Source organism: Zonotrichia albicollis, chromosome 16 (genome assembly GCF_047830755.1).
Source record: "Zonotrichia albicollis isolate bZonAlb1 chromosome 16, bZonAlb1.hap1, whole genome shotgun sequence".
In the NCBI taxonomy this organism is placed as follows: Eukaryota; Metazoa; Chordata; class Aves; order Passeriformes; family Passerellidae; genus Zonotrichia; species Zonotrichia albicollis.
In genome coordinates, this window is record NC_133834.1 from 16326188 (window position 1) to 16344455 (window position 18268).

At 45.6% G+C, this 18268-nt stretch overlaps 1 protein-coding gene across 25 annotated transcripts in view; it reads left to right on the forward strand.

Moving 5' to 3' along the window:
• Positions 1 to 460: 460 nt before the first annotated feature.
• The window catches only part of MAPK8IP3 (mitogen-activated protein kinase 8 interacting protein 3), a 71682-nt gene continuing 53874 nt past the window's right edge, over positions 461 to 18268 (forward strand). For 9 of the 25 annotated variants that reach the window (XM_014273660.3, XM_014273661.3, XM_014273667.3 and 6 more), the window contains exon 1: positions 462 to 976. In XM_014273660.3, coding sequence (XP_014129135.2) covers positions 659 to 976 — 318 coding nt within the window. In that variant the 5' untranslated portion in view covers positions 462 to 658. Of the gene's footprint in view, positions 977 to 18268 lie in introns of all 25 variants that reach the window. The other 16 variants (XM_014273664.3, XM_014273672.3, XM_014273676.3 and 13 more) reach the window with 3 other exon arrangements.

Here is an 18268-nt window from a genome sequence, read left to right on the forward strand (position 1 = left end):
TGACTTCTGTGACACCTGCTGAGGGTGCTAGAGGCTGCCGCCCGTAATTTGCTGGAGCTTCTGCCCGTAATGTGGCGTGTGCTGCTGTTGCTTTGGGAAATCTACTGATTAAATTCGGGATTATGCTGAATTTTCTTTGAAGACTTGAGATGGCCAATTTGGCCCTCTGGCTTTCAGTTCATCCCTGACTGAACAGGTCCTTGTCTGCTGCCTCTGTAGTAACTACGGCTGCCTGATCTTGGAAGCACAACTACCACGGCTGTGACGGGTCTGTAACGCGCCTCCCGGAGCCAGTGCGTGTCCGAGATGCGGCGCGACCCGGGCTTGCGCCGCCTTTGTCTGCCGCGGGGCCCGGCACCGGCCGCGGGCGGTCTCGCTCCCGGCGCGGTTTGCTGCGCGGGCGGCTCGCCGTCACCGCTGCCGCTCCTGTCTCCGGTGCCAGATGCACTGCGGCGCTGGGCCTGCTCTCAGCACGGGTAACCCGCACCCCCGATCGAGCAGCTCTGGGCGGTGCCGCCGAGCTCCGCCCCGACCGGTGCCCGCGGACCGTGACGCCGCGTGCGGGGCGGGGCGGGGCAGCGCCCGGTGGCGGCGGCGTCGTCAGCGGGGCCTGAAGCAGAGGCGAGCGGAGCGGGGTGGAGAGCTGTCGGCCGGCAGGATGCTGGAGATCCAGCTAGACGATGGCGGCGTGGGGGGGTACCCGGGCGATGATTATTGCTCGGGGTCGGTGATGTCGGAGCGGGTCTCGGGCCTTGCCAACAGCATCTACCGCGAGTTCGAGCGACTGATCCACTGCTACGACGAGGAGGTGGTGAAGGAGCTGATGCCGCTGGTGGTGACGGTGCTGGAGAACCTGGACTCGGTGCTCACCGACAACCAGGAGCACGAGGTGGAGCTGGAGCTGCTGCGGGAGGACAACGAGCAGCTGCTCACGCAGTACGAGCGGGAGAAGGCGCTGCGCAAGCAGGCCGAGGAGGTGAGTGCCGCCGCCCCGCGACTATTTTGGCCACGGCCGGGCGGGGGCCCCAGTGCAGGGGAGCGGGAGGGCCGAGTGGGTGGCGGGGGCGGCTCACGGATGCGGCCTCGGCCACCTCTCACAGACCTTCGCTCCGTCGCCCCGGTCGCCGCCACTGGCGGGTGCCTGCTGCCCGCGCCCCCGCGGTGGGCCCGGTTCGAGGGGAGGCGGTGTGGGGGGCGGCCGCCCCGGGGCAGCGACCGCCGGTACCTTCTAGAACGGAGTGCGGGGGCGGGCCCGGGTGAGGCGAGGCGCATCCCCTCCCGCGAGGACCCGGGACTCCCCCGACCCCGACAGGCCTGGCCCGGCCCCGCTCCTCTGCCGCACCGCCGGGCCTCGGCCACTGCGGCTGAGCTGCACCGTGATAGCGGGAGGGAAAAAAACCGAACCACAATAGCTGCAATCCTGTGGAATTCCTGAGGAATTAGAAATCGGTTTGCAATGCTAACAGCATCCGGAGGGGTCAGCATAATTTGTGGTGTAAAAAATAGTTTTTAAAATGGGTAATTTGTGCAGTCATCCAGCATTCGCAATGTCAGCTGTAAGCTGTTTCATTGGAGCAAGGAATTGCCTTTAGAGTATAACGTCTTATTTTTGAAACTTACTGTATCAAAACTATGCATTGAGTTTTAATAAAATTTTCCCAAATCAGCACCTGCCGTTTCCTGGAGCGTGGATGCGCTTTCGGGAGAGCGGGGACACGGTTGCCCAGCTGATGGGGTTGTTTGGAAGTGGCTCAGGAGAAATCTGACCCCTCTGATGGAGAGGAAGAAGAATGCTCCGATTACAGGGGCTCGGATGTAGACAAGACAGAGGGGAGGTGATCTGCACTCTGTCATCTTGCTGCATCTGCGCCTGTCCCTGCTGAAATAAAGAGCATCCTTTCAGCCTTGAAGGCTGGGAGCCATAGGGATTGCTGTTCAGCCTCTTGGAGTGACAATCTGTGAGCTGGAATAGAGCTTTGGTGCTGAAAACAGTCCATCCTCACCACATCATCCCCACCACATCATCTCTCCTTTAAACTTCTTAAAAAGTGGGGTTTTTCTGTCTTTAGACTAAGGAAGAGCAGATTTAAGATTCAGTTGCTTTCCTCGGAGTCAAGTTCTGATTTGATATGGGGTAATCAATAAAATAAAAGAAATGGTAGTAATGAAATAAATGGTAGTAATGAAATAGTTGTTGAACTGGAGAATGGTGTAAAGCAGATGCTTGATTTTCATAGACATGTTTGTTTTGCTTAATAATCATGGGCAAGAAGCTTGGTAACTCAGTGGGGAGGACACTTGTGGTCCATTACTGATACTGAAAGCAAGAGCCAGTCAGTTAAAAGTTTTAGTCCCAAGTTCTAATTATGTATTAATGGACTAATAAATGATCCTGAAGTTCTTTTGAATGCTTATAGAGATCAAAAATTATTCTGAGTACATGATGTTTATTTAGGTTGTGTAGAGACAGCATTTTGCAGCTTCAGAGAAATAATTTTTAAAGTGCACTATTTTTGGGAAAAAAATGATACTGCCAATGGGGGTTGGACCGGTCCATTTGGAATTATCTTGCATCTTTGGACTGGGGTGGATTTCTCTTCTGGGCTTACTAGATACAGGATGTGTTTTCTGGAAGCAGATGTACTGATGGCAGTTACATTCCCTGCAAGGAAATTTCAGAACTGTGGCAGAATACCATTTGCCAATGATATTTTTAGAAAGTGAGATTTAAAAAGTGCCAGTGATGATGATGATGAAGGAGATATTCTTGTCATCCTTACACACAGTAAGTGGGGGAAGTGTCTGCAAGAAGACTTGTTATCAAAAAGGAATAGATAATGTGTTTCTTATGACAATAAGTGAGCATTGTGCCTCTACAAGCCCCTTATACAAGGCCATGCATGGAATACACAGCTGCTTGTTTTTTTCCCTCAGTATGTAACAAAGTACATTATTTATCTGTGCCTGTTTCCCATGCACTGCTTACTCTGCAGTAAATTGTATGGTATGGGGGTGAAAGTCCGTATATGACAAGGACTTCTGCTGGCTACCAGGTAATTGTACACAATCAAAAACCAGAAAACTATTTTCTTCCCAGAACGTGCATTGCTGCTCTGAAACAGTGCCAAAGAGACAGGGACTGTCCATCCCACCTCTCCCAACAGCATCAGTTTCCTGGGCTGTGCCTCAAGTCTTGGGTGGGATCTTCTCTTCTAACTGGGAAGATCCTCCCCTGGAAACAGGATTTGACCTCAGTCTTGATTCCTCTCTGTGTATGGGTGCCAATTACTATAATCAAATCAACACTGAGAGGTTGGAGATGAAAAACGGATCTGTTCTTTTGCAATATCCTGTCAAAGGACCCTGAGTTACAGTTACTTTATATTAATTTATGAAATTCAAAGGAACAGAAACCACAGGTGAGCATTGTTCTGGCATTAAAATGTGCATTGTATCGGCTGATTATCACTGTGCAGAGCCATCACACCTTGGTGTTCATCTTTATGCAGCAGTTGTGCACGAACAGACTGTATAGGTATGGTTTGTTAAATTAGGGTTAATTGTAGCATCATAGAAACATGAAATAGTTTGCGTTGGAAGGGACCTTAAAGGTCATCTAGTTCCCACACCTGTGCCACAGGCAGAGAACTTCCTTTTCATTAAGGCCATAAGGAATATTTCCTTGTCAAAATTATGTCTTAAGACAATTCTCTATATTGTCTTTTAAATCAATCTTTGCCAAAAGCAAATTAATGCTTTACTTTCTAAATGCTTAGGTTGTAGAGACTCCATGTTTTTGTCCTAAAATAGGGCAGCAGAAACATCCGGGCAAGTGGATTTAGAATAGAAGTTTCTTGGTATGAGGCAGTGCTGTCAGTTGCTGTCATTACAGAGCTTAGTACAGAATTTTGCAATTTTCCATGACCTCCCAGCTACTGAAGATACAGGATTCTACCGGATTTTTGGTGGTTTTGTTTTCTTCCATCTGTTTCATACGAACATAGAATACATATGTGTGAACATAGGGTCATTATTGCTTGTGCGGTGTGGTCGTCTGTGGAATCACAGACTCCTCTAGTGTGTCTTTGATCACCTGAGATTGAGTCCCACACCCATGCTCAGTCAGGGGCAGCTGGAGCAGGTTGTCCAGGACCTGCTTAGAGTTTAAACATCTCCATGGATGGAGACTCTGTAGCCTCTCTGGGCCACCTGTCCCAGTGTCTGACCCCTTGCAGGAAAAATGTATGTCCTTGTGTTCAGATGGAATTCTGTGTGGTTTCCCTTGTGCCCATTGCCTCCTGTCCAGAGCAGAGTCTGGCCCCCTCATCCTTTCTTCCTCCCAGCAGGTACTTGAGCACACTGGTCAGATCTCCCAGAATCTTCTTGAGCAGCCCAGCCCTCTCGGCTCCTCCTCCTGTGCAAGATACTCCAGTCCCTTAACCACCTTTGTGGCCCTGGTATTTGCACTGGTGCATAGGACATTACTTATTTTTACTGGCTAAAGTATTTGGTTTAGCTTGATGTCTTAAGGAAATAAAGCTGTTGGTGATTGCTGTCTTAGGAGCTGCCCCAAATAACTTAGGAAACTAGTGGCTGCTTTCAGATGTATTTGTTAAATAAAAAGGTTACTTAAAATTTTTGGGGTGTCTTTTTGGTGAATAGTGAAAGAGAAAGGTTAATTGAAGGTCTTGCGTGTTGAGGGGGTAGACAGAGTTGCCAGCGTGCCGGTGATTGGTGGCAGCAGGACAGTTGGCAGGTGGGTCTGGGGCAGGTGGGTCCAGCATGTTCCTTTTCTTTGTGGGGTCTGCTCAGGGAGCATGTAGGTGTAGAGCTGCGATGAGGAAAGGGCTAGGGACACCTGCAGAAATCCTCAGGGAAAGTAGGCCTTAATTGGGTCCACTCTTAATGAGACATTTTGATTTATGCCAGCTGCTTTCCTAATGTTCTCTATTCTTTCTCTCTTGAAGACAGGCATCACTTGTGTGCCCTAAATGCTGATTTCTGCAGTGATTGTTCATCACACTGGGCACTGATGCCAAGATGAATGTGCATGTGTGAATGCACATAAAAGCTTTGCAGGGATGTTTGGGGTATGTTAGCATGGCTTCTTGGAGTTAGGAAAGCCAGATGGGCCTCTGCCATGTGGGAGGTGCCTTCAGACCTCTTGTTGCATGAAAACTGCTTCTAGGGAAATTTACATCCCAAGGGAATAGTGGTGGCTGTCCATAGAACACAAAGTGCCTTAGTAGCAAAGTAAGAGTGTTGTGTGATTTGCAGCATAAGTTCATGCTCATTAGAATGTTTGAAACAGTGATAATTGAAGATGACTCGGTGCTGATCAGGAGGTCTGACCCCTCCTGAAGGCTTTTTGTAGCTGGGAGCAGCTTCCATTGGAATGTCGCTGGGAAAACCAGTGGCTGTTCCCATACACTGACTGCTGGGGTGGTCCGTGTGTTTCCAGGCTGCAGGTGTTGGAGGGCAGGTGCTGTTGCCATGTAAGTGTCATGGGCCTCTGCTGGGCTCTGGGAGAAAGGAGTCTGCATGTAAATATGTGGGTTGATGTTGGACTTGGCTGGGAGATGGGCGGTGCTGCCTCGAGCTGCCTGGGGTGCAGTGTGGGGTTCAGCAGCACAGTAAGCCCTTGAAGCAGTGTGTCCTGCCTCTTGTGACATGCCCAGTGGGCTCTCTTCAGCATTATTGTCTTGTGGGCTTCTCCATGGGTCTTTTGGCAGAATCACAGTCTGGCTGAGGTTGGAGCCTTTGAGCTCATTTGCTTTAACCCATTGCTCAAGCAGAATCACCCAGAGCAGGGTGCCCATGAGTGTGTCCAAGCAGTGTTTGAGTATCTCCAAGATGATGGGAGACTACAAGACCTCCTTGGGCAACCTGTGCCAGTGCTGACAGGGAAAACTGGTTTTCTTATATTTAAAGGGAACCTTCTGTGTTCCAGTTTGTGCCCATTTCTTCATGTTCTGTCACTGGGCACCACTGGAGAGAGACTGGCTCCTTCATCTCTGCACTTCCACTTCAGGTATTTACATACACCTCCCCCCCTGCCTCCCCAAGCCTGCTCTTTCCAGGTACTCCAGTCCTTTTATCCTTGGGGCCCTTCACAGGGCTCTCTTCAGTCTGTCCCTGTCTCCCTTTTGCTGGAGAGTCCCATCCCTGGGCACAGCACTCTTGACCTGCTGGCTGTAGCCTAGGACGCTATTTGCTTCAAGGTCACATCACTGGCTCATCTTTAACCTGGTGTCCAAGAGCAACCCCAGTTTTCTGCCAAGCTTAGTGGCCCCAGCAGGTGCCTGTGTTCCCCAGGGGCAGGGTGTTAACTGTGAAAGCCCTTTGCTGGCATTGCCAAGTGTAGGACTTTTACTTGAAAGGCACCTGGGTGTTTTCATCCTTTCCCACAAGAAGCAGTATCCCCATCTCCTGCTGTCATGTCTCTGTGGCCATCACTCCTCATTACAGCTTGCTGTTTGCATTGTTATCTGCCTTATAAGCACATTCAATTATCAGTAAATAATTTTTATTTAATAAGAGGGCTCTGGTGTCTTGTTTGAAGATCAGTGGCAGTATTTTGGAAGAGCTGGTCCTTTGTGAGGGGCGCTGTGGCTGCCACATGTACCTGAAGAGCTTTCCGACTGAGTGGCAATACGGTGAGCTTGCTGGCTTCTGTCTGCATCTCAAACAGCACAAGAGCTTGTAAAAATCCTCTCCTTTGTTAAGGGATGCCTTAAATATTGTCCCGCCTCATACCCTCCTTCACTTTAGGAAGGTGGGGAGGAAGGATGACAAAAGTCATAGTTGTGGGCTCCAGCCCCTGATGTTCACTATAAGTCCTTTCTTTTGTCCTGCCTTAAATCTGCTTTCTTTGTGGAATGACTTGCACCTTGGGAAGATGTTTTGTTTCCCCACCCTGAAAACAGATCTTACAAATAGCTGATTAATGGGAATTTCTGCAGCCTGATGGTGACCTCATACCATCCAAAGAGGAAAACTTTGTGGAATGTGGGAGACCAGATACTTTTACCTGAATCCTTTGCACTATAGGCTGGTGAAAATAACTGACAAGCATGAAGTGCAGGTTCACTTGGTACCAGATCTGTCTCCATATCCTTTAGGCCCTCTTGATCCATTCCTGGAGCCTGCAGGTACTGCCAGATTTCACCCATGGAACAAGTATGAAAATCTTTGTGGTTATTAGAGGGTTATTCCAATTAACCTTAAATTCTTCTCTGCAGTTGTCTTGATTTACAAATGCTGTTGGTCCTGGAGAAACCAGATTCTTTATTTTCATCAGAACTACTATGATACTTGTGAAGATAATTTTCTGCTGAGCAGGCAGATGTTTGCTTATATATTTATGTTACTTTTTTCCTTTTTTCCAAAATACATCCATTTAGTTGCTCAGAAGTAGAAAGCAACACAAGTGAAAGAATTTGTGGTGATCCCATTGGGTCTTCTGGATGAGGTAAAGCTCACATTTTGGGGTGTTAACCATTGTGTCTCAGTTTTCTCTCATGCCTTTTTTTTCAGTGATTTCATTTGACCATGATTCAGAATTGATCATAGTCAAATGATCAATTGACAATACAATTACACAATATTGTACATTATGATTAAAACTCAGCAACTGAAGATAGTAAAATTAACCAACAACATAAAATTGTTTCTGGAGATACCTGAATTTGAAATTTATATCTAAGCAGGTTAGTTATTTTAGATGAAGATTCTAATGTTCCCTCTGAACTGGTAAAAGAAACTCACTGGCCATTCTTACAGCCTCCTCAGGATATCTTCACACTGAATTATCTCTCCCCAGGCTGAATTTTCTCACCTTTGTAAACATGTTGTTTGACAACTTCTGCAATAGAAATTGCTTAATAAGGAAAAATAACTTTGTGTTTCAGGCATTATTTAAGATTGTCATACAAATAAATATGCGTTAGGTAGACATGGATGTGTATTAGAGAGGCTTATTATGTAAATTTTACTGTATAAAAGACGTAACTTTTTACCCCAGTGTGCTTGATTTGTGGAAACCTACACCTTGCAACCTGCACAGAATAAACGTCTCATTTCTAAAATCAGACTCTGTGTCTTTGTTTGGAGAGCTCCTAAAGTTGACAGTGGCTCACTGCATTGGCCTACCATCGACACATACCCCATGTGAAAGGTTGGCATGTTGGGATGCTGAACATGCCTTGCCTTACAAAACCTGTAGCAATATAACTGAATAGGACTGTAAGCTAAAAATTTACTATCCCATCATGTGTCTTCTGATGCAGGACTGGGATTGATGTTAATACATATAACTGTAAGGAAATAATTCCTTTCTTCCCCTGAAGGTGGACTGGGGGGGCATTTGTTGAGGCATAACTTTTTGATGCCTTTTCTCTGCTCAAAGAGATGTTAGAGAGCTGGCTCTGCCAGCAACTGGAGTGTTGCTTGCCATTCTGGATCAGGTGCTGCCTCCCTTGCTCCTGCCCACAGGACACCAGGGCAGGAACCACTCTCTTCCCTTTCCTGGTATCATGGTAGTGTTGTGGCAGTCTGCCCTTTTCTCTTTGTCTCATCCTTTGTGCATTGCTCTACAGGAGAAGGGCGATACAGGCATGGTTGGCTGTGAGGTGGGGTGACAGCACAGGTGGAACCTGGGCTGGCAGCAGGGAGACATCCTGAAGGATGTAGAATGTGCTGTGCTGTTCTAGAGATGTCAGCTCATCAGCCAGTGCTGGCTTTGAGCTGTGGAGTGAGGTGTGTCCTGCTGCTGGCTTCTCCCCAGCTGGTCTGATGGAGGATACCCAATGCAGACTGAGAGCTGAAGTACAAATGCTTTGGGTTTATGCTCCAAGAGATGCAGAAGCAGCTTGTCCTTCCCTTGCCTCTTTTGATCTTCTCCCCATCGAAAGTTTGTGTGCAGAATAAATTTTTTTGTGAAAACTATACATGTTTCTACCTTATTAGAGGTGATGTTATAGGACATCAGCTGTTGGAAAGCCACTTGCTATAAACACATGATTAGTTATTACAATTTTTCCAACAAATTGTATGAATTCTACACTGATGGGATGAAATGCATTTAGAGATTCTTCTGTTTACAAGTTCTGTTAATTTAAAGGAATGTAACAGTCAGTTTGTGATTCTGTTTTGCAATAGAGACTGCCCATATGATGCATATTTTTAAATCACTTCTCTATGAGGAATTAGGCTTTCCACATGTAATGCCAGTCAATCCTTGCCATTTGGTAACTTTTATTCTCGCTAATCTTGAGTGAAAAAATCTGTATCCGTACACAGATCCTTCATACAAATCCTCACTCAAGCTCATGGCAATTACTAATATTCATAAATATCAGTGTTACTAAAAATTGCCTTGAAAGCAAAATAGTGAGCAAGCACTGTGAGCTGTGTTTTATTTAAAAAGCAGTTCAGGATAATCTGAATATCAGTTGATAATGATGATCAGAGGCAATGGCTAGGTTTCTCCTCAACAGGGTTAACTGCATAAGTCAAATTGTGATCCCCAAGTGAGCTTTTATGAGAAACTTTTATTCCTTCTGGTGCAATGGAGCAACTGCTGCCTGGTCCCTTTCTGTTCACGGCTCTGCAGATTGATTTGTCAGTAATGCTTTTGGGATTTCCCCAGGTATATGTAGGCAGAAGTTACTACTGGAGTTTCAGCAAGCAACTGTAAGAGAAAAGCCAAGAAGTCTGAGAGGATTTGGCTTTACTGCCATTGCAGATGGATTTAAATCATAGAATCACAGATGGTTTGTATTGGAACGGACCTTCAAACTCATCTCCTTTCACCCCCTGCTATGGGCAGGGAGATCTCCCCCTAGACCAGGTTGATCCCAGCCTCATCCAAACCCTGGCCTTGGACACTTCCAGGGATGGGGCCGCCACAGCCTCTCTGGGCAACCTGTGCCAGGGCCTCCCCACCCTCACAGGGAATAATTTATTTGTAATATCTAACCTCCTTTAGTTTAAAGCCATGCCCCTTATTCTATCAAGTCTGGAGAGAAATTGCAATAACTGAATTTTCAAGAAAAATCCACAGTCAGTCTTCATTTATCTGAAAACAATACAGTCTTCCATCTAACAAAGGCATCTTGGCCACCTTCATTCTTTCTCTTGTCCTCTGGTGAGGATGGAGATGGGCCCACATATCCCCATCATCACTGGTTGTCTTAGTGCCTCTGACCAGCTGTAGCTGGCTGGATCCTTTAATGCCATTGAGGAGGAAGCAAGGGGTGTCCCAGGTGAGAGAAGCTGTATCTTGCCTGGCAGAACAGGTGGCTTTAGTTCAGGATTCAGTGGGAAGCACCAAACCTTTTGCTCCTGAGCTGATTGTGACATGGCCTCTTCTGTTCATGAACACCTGCTAGTGTCTGTCTTCTGTCCCAATGTCCTGCTTGAAAGGGACGTGCTCAAAGCAGGACATTATCAGCTGAGTCTGATAAAAACAGTTTCAGGCTCTTATTTATCTTTCCTTTTCTAACTGGATCATGGCCATCCCACTTGGTGGTACGAAGGTGAGTTGCTCCTCAGTTCCAGAGCAGACCTGCTTGTCCCCCTCAAGACAGGAAGCATCAACAGAGAATTGCCTGCCCATTCACCTGCAAGGTTTTGTGGAAAGGTATTCCCACTGGACGTGTGCCAGGTTTCTCCCAAAACATAATTGTACATAATAATACTAATTGAAAACAGGAAAATTTGCTGATCTGTTAATGGTTGGGTATTTTCAAGGCATATGGCCCAAAAGCACATTAGCTTTTTGCCGTTTTTGGGTTTGGGATTCTGTGCTTCCAGAAGGACTGAAAGACATCACTGGCAATACATTTACGAACAGCACATATGGGAGAAGTGTACAGTATGACCTATCATACATCTTGAAAAATGTGGGTATGGAGAAGTACCTTCCCTTCCCCACAATGAAGAGAGGTGTCATTTCAGTGTATTTTGTAATTTTCTTTCACCAGTCAGTGATAGCTTTGGAAGAGAGCCCAAATACATGTTTTGGTTGAGCTAAATCAGTAATCTCTATTTATTAGCAAAACTGGAGAATTCTACTTTGGAGGGGAGAACAGTGTCTTGGCAAGGACATCACAAAATCATTTAGGTTAGAAAAGACCTTCAAGATCATCAAGTCCAACGTTTGACCCATTACCACCTTGTCAACCAGACCAGAGCACTGAATGCCATGTCCTGTCATTTCTTGAACACCTCCATGGACAGTGACTCCATCATCTCCACAGGCTGCCCTGCTGCTCCTGTCCTTCCTTCCTTCCTTCCTTCCTTCCTTCCTTCCTTCCTTCCTTCCTTCCTTCCTTCCTTCCTTCCTTCCTTCCTTCCTTCCTTCCTTCCTTCCTTCCTTCCTTCCTTCCTTCCTTCCTTCCTTCCTTCCTTCCTTCCGCCACTTCCTTCCGCCACTTCCTTCCGCCACTTCCTTCCGCCACTTCCTTCCGCCACTTCCTTCCGCCACTTCCTTCCGCCACTTCCTTCCGCCACTTCCTTCCGCCACTTCCTTCCTTCCGCCACTTCCTTCCGCCACTTCCTTCCGCCACTTCCTTCCTTCCACCACTTCCTTCCTTCCGCCACTTCCTTCCTTCCGCCACTTCCTTCCTTCCTTCCGCCACTTCCTTCCGCCACTTCCTTCCTTCCGCCACTTCCTTCCTTCCTTCCGCCACTTCCTTCCTTCCGCCACTTCCTTCCTTCCTTCCGCCACTTCCTTCCTTCCTTCCGCCACTTCTGCCCTCCACTCCCTCCCTCCCTTACTCTGGCTTCAGAGGTAGGTTGCTTCCCCATTCTGGAGCCCTGCCATCCCACCAGCCTGCTCCCCTTCAGCTGAAGTGCCCGTGGCTGCTCTGCTTCTCACCTGTACATGGTCTTTGATCTTCTGCGCACTTTGTTACAAACTTGTAAATTAAGGATGTAACACCTCTTGGGATAGTTTTGTGGTTTAACAGAGTTTTTCATCACAGCCACTTTTGTATCAGTGCTAAATGCAACTGCAGCATCTTTCTAAATTCCATTTATTTGAACCACTGCCCACACTTCAGTAGCCCCAGCTTTGTCCTGCCTCCCTGGTTGTATGCCTTGTCATCCCTTCAGCTGAGTGGTTTTTGTGGTGGACTTAAATTCAGTCAAAATCACCACATAATTTGCACCACAATTCCAGATAACAAAAATACCTACAAATATATCCTTTCCCTCACGAAGACAAGTTAACACTACCAGCTTGTGTAATTTTAATTTTTTTCCTTTTTATATTGTTAATTCCATTAATATTTGTTTCACTGTCTATTGTTATCCATGCTCTCTCTCTGCTCAGCATTTAAAACCAGTGCACCAGTGTCTTTTATCTCCCTGGGTGGAGGCATATGCAGGAGCCAACTGTGACTTCAATAATGCAATGTCATACATGAAAAAAAAAATATTTTGGAAGAAATTAAAAACAGGCAGGCCAAAGTCTGGACAATGGTTGTTGGATGCTTTAAACTTGCTGTACTTGGGGTATGATGAACTCTCTGATTTGGAAGAAGATTCACATCTATGCTCTTGAAATAAGGAAACTCATCTATACTAGTACTTACCAGGGAATTTTACTGGGAATGCCTCTGTCCAAGTGCCCAGCTTTCATAGAGCAGTCTGCTGTGTGAAGAAGCAATGTGTGAAGCAGGAGTTCGGTCGTGCATGTTACAAGGTGATGGATGTCTGACAGCTGCTCAGCCTGTTAATAGTATATACTATGTGTTTATACACACACATTAAGGTGATATTAGCATTAAAAATGTGTGTAGCTGTAATAGGTAGTAGATATATATCACTGGACACTGTCTTGGTTTGAGTTGAATTACTTCAGACTTGAGCCCTAGGGACTTCTACTGCATAGTAATTTTTGCCCCAGTTTCAAAGCTGTTTTGCACCAGCATTCTCAAAAACACCCACTCTTCCTTAAGAACTCAGGGCAGCAGCACTGGAAGGGACTTCCTGAGTCAGCATGTCCAGTCGCTGAGTATTGCAGGAACTTGAGTCACATAATCAGTTTCATAAATATGTACCAAGCTTGGTTAAACCTCATGCCTCTATTCCTCCCTTCCTCAAAATTGCAGTGGAATTCTTTTTTGGATTTTAATTCATGGCCTGGTTTTCCTGGTTTGTTATTGTGCTATCATTGTCTTTTACTATTAGTGAGTTTTTGCCCTATCAGGTATTTATTTCTTTGAGAGAAACTGGTCCTGTCCTATCTGGTCTCTGCAGGGTCCTGGAGCCAAACTCTGTTCCTTTGCCAAAGAAGGCAGATTTGCTGGCCTGTGGCATGTGTCACCTTGCCAGCCTAATCTTGTTTCATAGATTCCCTCATATTTTCCTTGAGTGACCTGTAGCCACATCTGATGCTTGGGCTGATCCTCTCTGAAAGGCAGAAGGAATAACATGTGATTTTCCAGAGAAAACTTACCTGTGCCTTACAGCATGTGAATGCTCTCTGTGAGTGTCCCATGGCCTTTTTCAAAGTGTTAATAATAAGGTTTATGTGAGGGCTTTCACCTTCATTAGCAAGTCTGATGTGGCCTATACAACATGGAATGACTGAGATGGAAACATGTCCATCTCCTCTCTGCCCTCCTTGGCTGCAGTTGCACCTGGCCCACAGCATGTCACTGTGAGGCCAATTAGCTGACGGTTCCATCATCAGCTTCCTCTCCACCCTTCTCACAACACAACTGGTGGTTCTCATGTGCATGCCCATGCACTCAAGTGCTGTTCAGCCCTGCATTGCTCTGGTCTCCAGAATAATTCAGTTTTTCTCTCCAATAGTTTGTTCTCTTTAGTGCTGGTGACACCTCCTGGTGTAGTGTCATCTTCAGGACTTCACAGTCATACCTTCTTTCTTGTTGGCCATCCTGGTGGAAACAAGATCAAGGCTGTTTTCAAGGCCACCTGCTCTGCCAGAAGCCCATCTCTTCTGTGTGCCCCCCTTTCTTCTCATGCATCTTCTGTCCCAATTAACCTTGTCATTAGTCCCACTCAGAGATGAGAGAAGCTGGATGTGTGAACGCTGTCTGAGGCAGAGCCTGGAGCAGGGTCCAAGATGTGGGAGGGTCCCTCTGTATCTTCTGGCTGTGCTGGAAGACCAGGCCTACTTCATGGAGAGCATCATAAAGGAAAAATAATTCTCCATTGGAAAAAGGCTCAGGTCCCTCTGAGCAGGAATATGGGAGATGGTAATCTTTGCATACATCAACAAAAAAAAAGATATTTATTTAATGGAAGACACTCAAACTCCCATCTATGGTTATTAAATATCTCCTAGATAAAAGATGTCATTTTGACTTCTTGGAGTTAGCATCAGGAACAGAAATCTTTTATCTCCAAGCTCTGCAGATATAAAGGTAATGTTATTTCACTGTGCTTCCATGGAGATTGGAATGTTCTTTCAGGAGTGCATTTGTCTTTGAGGATAGCAAAGATTCCAACGCAGGGCATAGCTCAGAGCATCTTTCTACTGATGCCAAATTGATTTTTGCCTTTTTTGCTTTTATATATTCTCAAGGTCCTTTACACATATATTTGTAGCTCTGTAGCCTATTATTGAAGCTATGTACTGCGTGTCCTTCTGGGCTAATAAATTCTAAAAGCTAGGTTAAAAATACAGTTAAAATGACATTATATTCTGTTCTCTTTTATTATGTCTTGGCCATTTTGCTAATAATTGGCCATGTTTACAGTCAGCTTTATTTGCCGGCAGAGACCTTACCTGAGGAAGGCTGTATTTTTCCATATGTAATGCTTGTATGTGTGTCTTCATGTGATTCAGGGTTATATACATCTTAATTATTCAGTATGAAAAGGTTATTGTAATAATGCATTTCTAATATAAAATTCCTCCAGGGCTGGTATGTAATGTGTGCTATACTGGGAATATGGTTTGAACTTCAGGCCAAGCTCTGCAATGAAAACGTAAGAGTTTTCACACCTGCCACAGCTGTGATGGCACAAATACACTCAAAATGAGGAAACCACAGTAAGCAGAACAGGGGACACTGGAGAACACACAGAGCAGAGCAAGGGACATTAGAGAACACAGCTGGAATTTGCTGAGTTTTGTGACAAGTACAGGGTAAGATTTTGAACAACTATGAAATTTGAGTTGGTAAATCAGTTGTGAATTTTAAGAAGTGTGCTCTAGTTGCAGTTTTAAATTGTTGGTTCTTCATGACAGAACTGCAGCTCTGTTCAGCTCATGGCCTCTGTCAGTGCAGTGTGGGAGGGTGAGAGTTTGGCCTTTTGGGCTGTGCCTTGTAACATAGTGCTGTCAGTGACTTCTGTTTGCTGTAACCCTTCGGAGATGGAGAAGATACAGTCTGTTACCAGAATTTACTCCTACCACTGGTGTGCTTTCTCATAGCATCGGGATCAGGTGTTTGCTGTACAGGTACCATGACTGTGATCACTTGGAACAGGGTCTGCTGAAGGCAAGTGCTGTCCAGGAGAAAGGGTGGCATTGCTTGGAGCATCCCCAGACCATGGGTCTGTCACATCAAGGCACTGAGTGAGGAGCAAGATGAGTGATAATCAGGTGAGATGCAGGGAGCTCTTTTTTACCTGTAGATGATGCTGCTTTCAAGGAGCCAAAACATTTCTAAAATTCATGTTAGGTACAGCATGATGGAAATGCAGGAATGTTTTTATCATGGGGGGAGACGACTAATGACCATTTTTCTGTTTTCTGAGGGTCCATTTCAGCTCTTGAGACCAGCAAGTGAGTGTAGCTTTTTAATATTTTTAAACTATTTCTTTTCCCAAGAGAAACACTAAATATGTCTGTACTGCCTTTCTTCTGGGAATGTTCTCATGCAATGAGGTGAAGTTAATGTTGGTGTAGACAACTAAATTCCTTAATCTTCTACTTCATCTTTGCTAAATAAATGCTTATAGGGATAAAAAGCTGAACATAGAATCACTGAATGGTTTGGGTTGGAAGACACCTTAAAGCCCATCTTGTCCTACTTGCTGCCATGGGCAGGGACCCCTTCTACTAGCCCAGGTTGCTTCAAGTCCCACCCAGCCTGGCCTTGGACACTTGCAGGGATGGGTCAACCACAGCTTCTCTGGGCAACCTGTGCCAGGGCCTCCCCACCCTCCACAGGGAACAATTTCATCCTAATATCACATTTAACCCTGCCCTCTGGCAGTGGGAAGCTGTCTGAGCGTGTCTGTGGCCTCCTCTGGACTCACTCCAGCAGCTCTACATCCCTCTGGTGAAGACCCCTGAACTGGAGGCAGCACTGCAGATGGGGTCCCACCTGAATGAAGTCAGGGCAAGAATACCATCCCTCACCCTGCTTCCCACGCTAAAATGAAACCACAGCTGCCTCAAGTGAGGGGTTTTCTCCCAACACAACTTTCACCCACAGCCCTGCACCCTCACTCAAGTCTGGACTGAACCCCAGCACTCCCTTTGCTGGGCCCCCACTGAATACACTGTCCGCCACCACAAATTAAGGCCACATAATGAAATTCCTGCATCTCTGTGCATCTCTCTCTCTGTTTGGTTTCTCACTGATGTGATGTGATGATTTCTGATTATATGTTACTATTTTTAGTCATTTTCTTCCTTTGCAAGAGACAAGAAAGCAGAAGCCAAGCAATTCACAATGTACCACTGCTCTTCAGAGGCATAGTCATTATTTGGCCTTGGGATGATTTTGTGCTAGTTATTTTCCCTCTAAAGAATAGTGTGTGAGCCATTGTTGTTGCCATAATCCTGGATTATTTTTACAGATCAATGATCCTACTTAAAATCTGGGGATAGACCCTGGCAGAAAAAAAAATCCATGTGACATTTATAAATACATATATATATATATATATATATATATGTATACCAGTTCCCCAGTTCCACATTCCAGTTCTCTGAGGTGACTGAGGTGATTAACTGTTTAATTGTTCATATTCAGAAATTATTCTTTGAGATTAGGTGTAGAGGCTCTGGAAAAAAAAAGGGAAAAAGTAATAAAATATTAATGATTTGGTCAGCCTTGCTGTTCAGAGCTCCTGGGGCTGGGGACTCTTTCTGCTTCCAGTGCACCCACTGCTTTGTCATGATGAGAGACCAAAAAAAAAGTACCTAATTTCTTTACCAACAGTGGAATTCTCGTGTCCTTTTTATTTCTCTTTTCTGAAGGTCTTTATTGCATCTCCATAAAGCTGGAGTTGGAAGCTGTGAATTCTTGAGGTGAGGGTGTGAGCTGAGCTCTGAGCAGTGAAGCCATCAGGGAAAAGCAGTGATAGCACGTGGCCATGGGAATGAGAAACCTTTGAAATCAAGGGCAGCTGCAGTAGCAGGCTCAACGTGGTATGCTACACCACACACCATCTTGCCTCTTGGCAGCACTAAAGTAGAAGAATGCAGTCAACAAATTTGTGATGCAGTGTAGCTTGGACATTGGAGTTGTGGCAGAGTGCTTTGCAAAGAGTTTATTGGGTTATTTTAAGATGTATTTAAAAAGTCTATGAGGCTATGCTGTTTGGTTGTTTCTTTGGAGTTTTTTCATTCCCTACTTGGATTCAAAGTGACAGAGAGCAGGGTTAGATTGGCTGTTGGGAAGAAATTGTTCCCTGTGAGGGTGGGGAGGCCCTGGCACAGGTTGCCCAGAGAAGCTGTGGTTGACCCATCCCTGCAAGTGTTCAAGGATAGGTTTGGATGAGGCTTGGGGCAGCCTGGGCTAGTGGAAGGTGTCCCTGCCCATGGCAGGGTGCTGGGACAAGATGGTCTTAAAGGTCCCTTACAAACCAAACCAGTTGTAATAGGAGCTCCTATTATACGTTTATAATGAAAGAGCAGTGTTTGTAGTGTGTGCTTTCAGAAGTCATTGGGATTGTACTGTTCTGAGGCCAGAACTGTGGATTTGATTCCTCTGAATATTCCCTGCCCTTAGGAAGGTTTGCTGGTTAGCATGAGTTAGCATCCACAGAACTTTGGAATTTCATCTTTGGGCATCAGACATCTGTGCAGCATTTAGGGAGGATTGTCTGGGCATAGACTTAAGATAAAAAACACAAAAAGCAGGAGAACAAATAATAAAGTTTCTTTTTCTGTTATAACTGGGTTTGATGCTTTTTGTAAATATTACAGAAAATGTTCTGATGGGAAAGAGACTTACAAATTAGTGTTCCTTCTGCCTAGTTATTTTTAGAAGGTTTAAAGAGTTGGGGTAATGTACTGGATCCTCTTCAAGTTACTGAGAAATTCCCACAG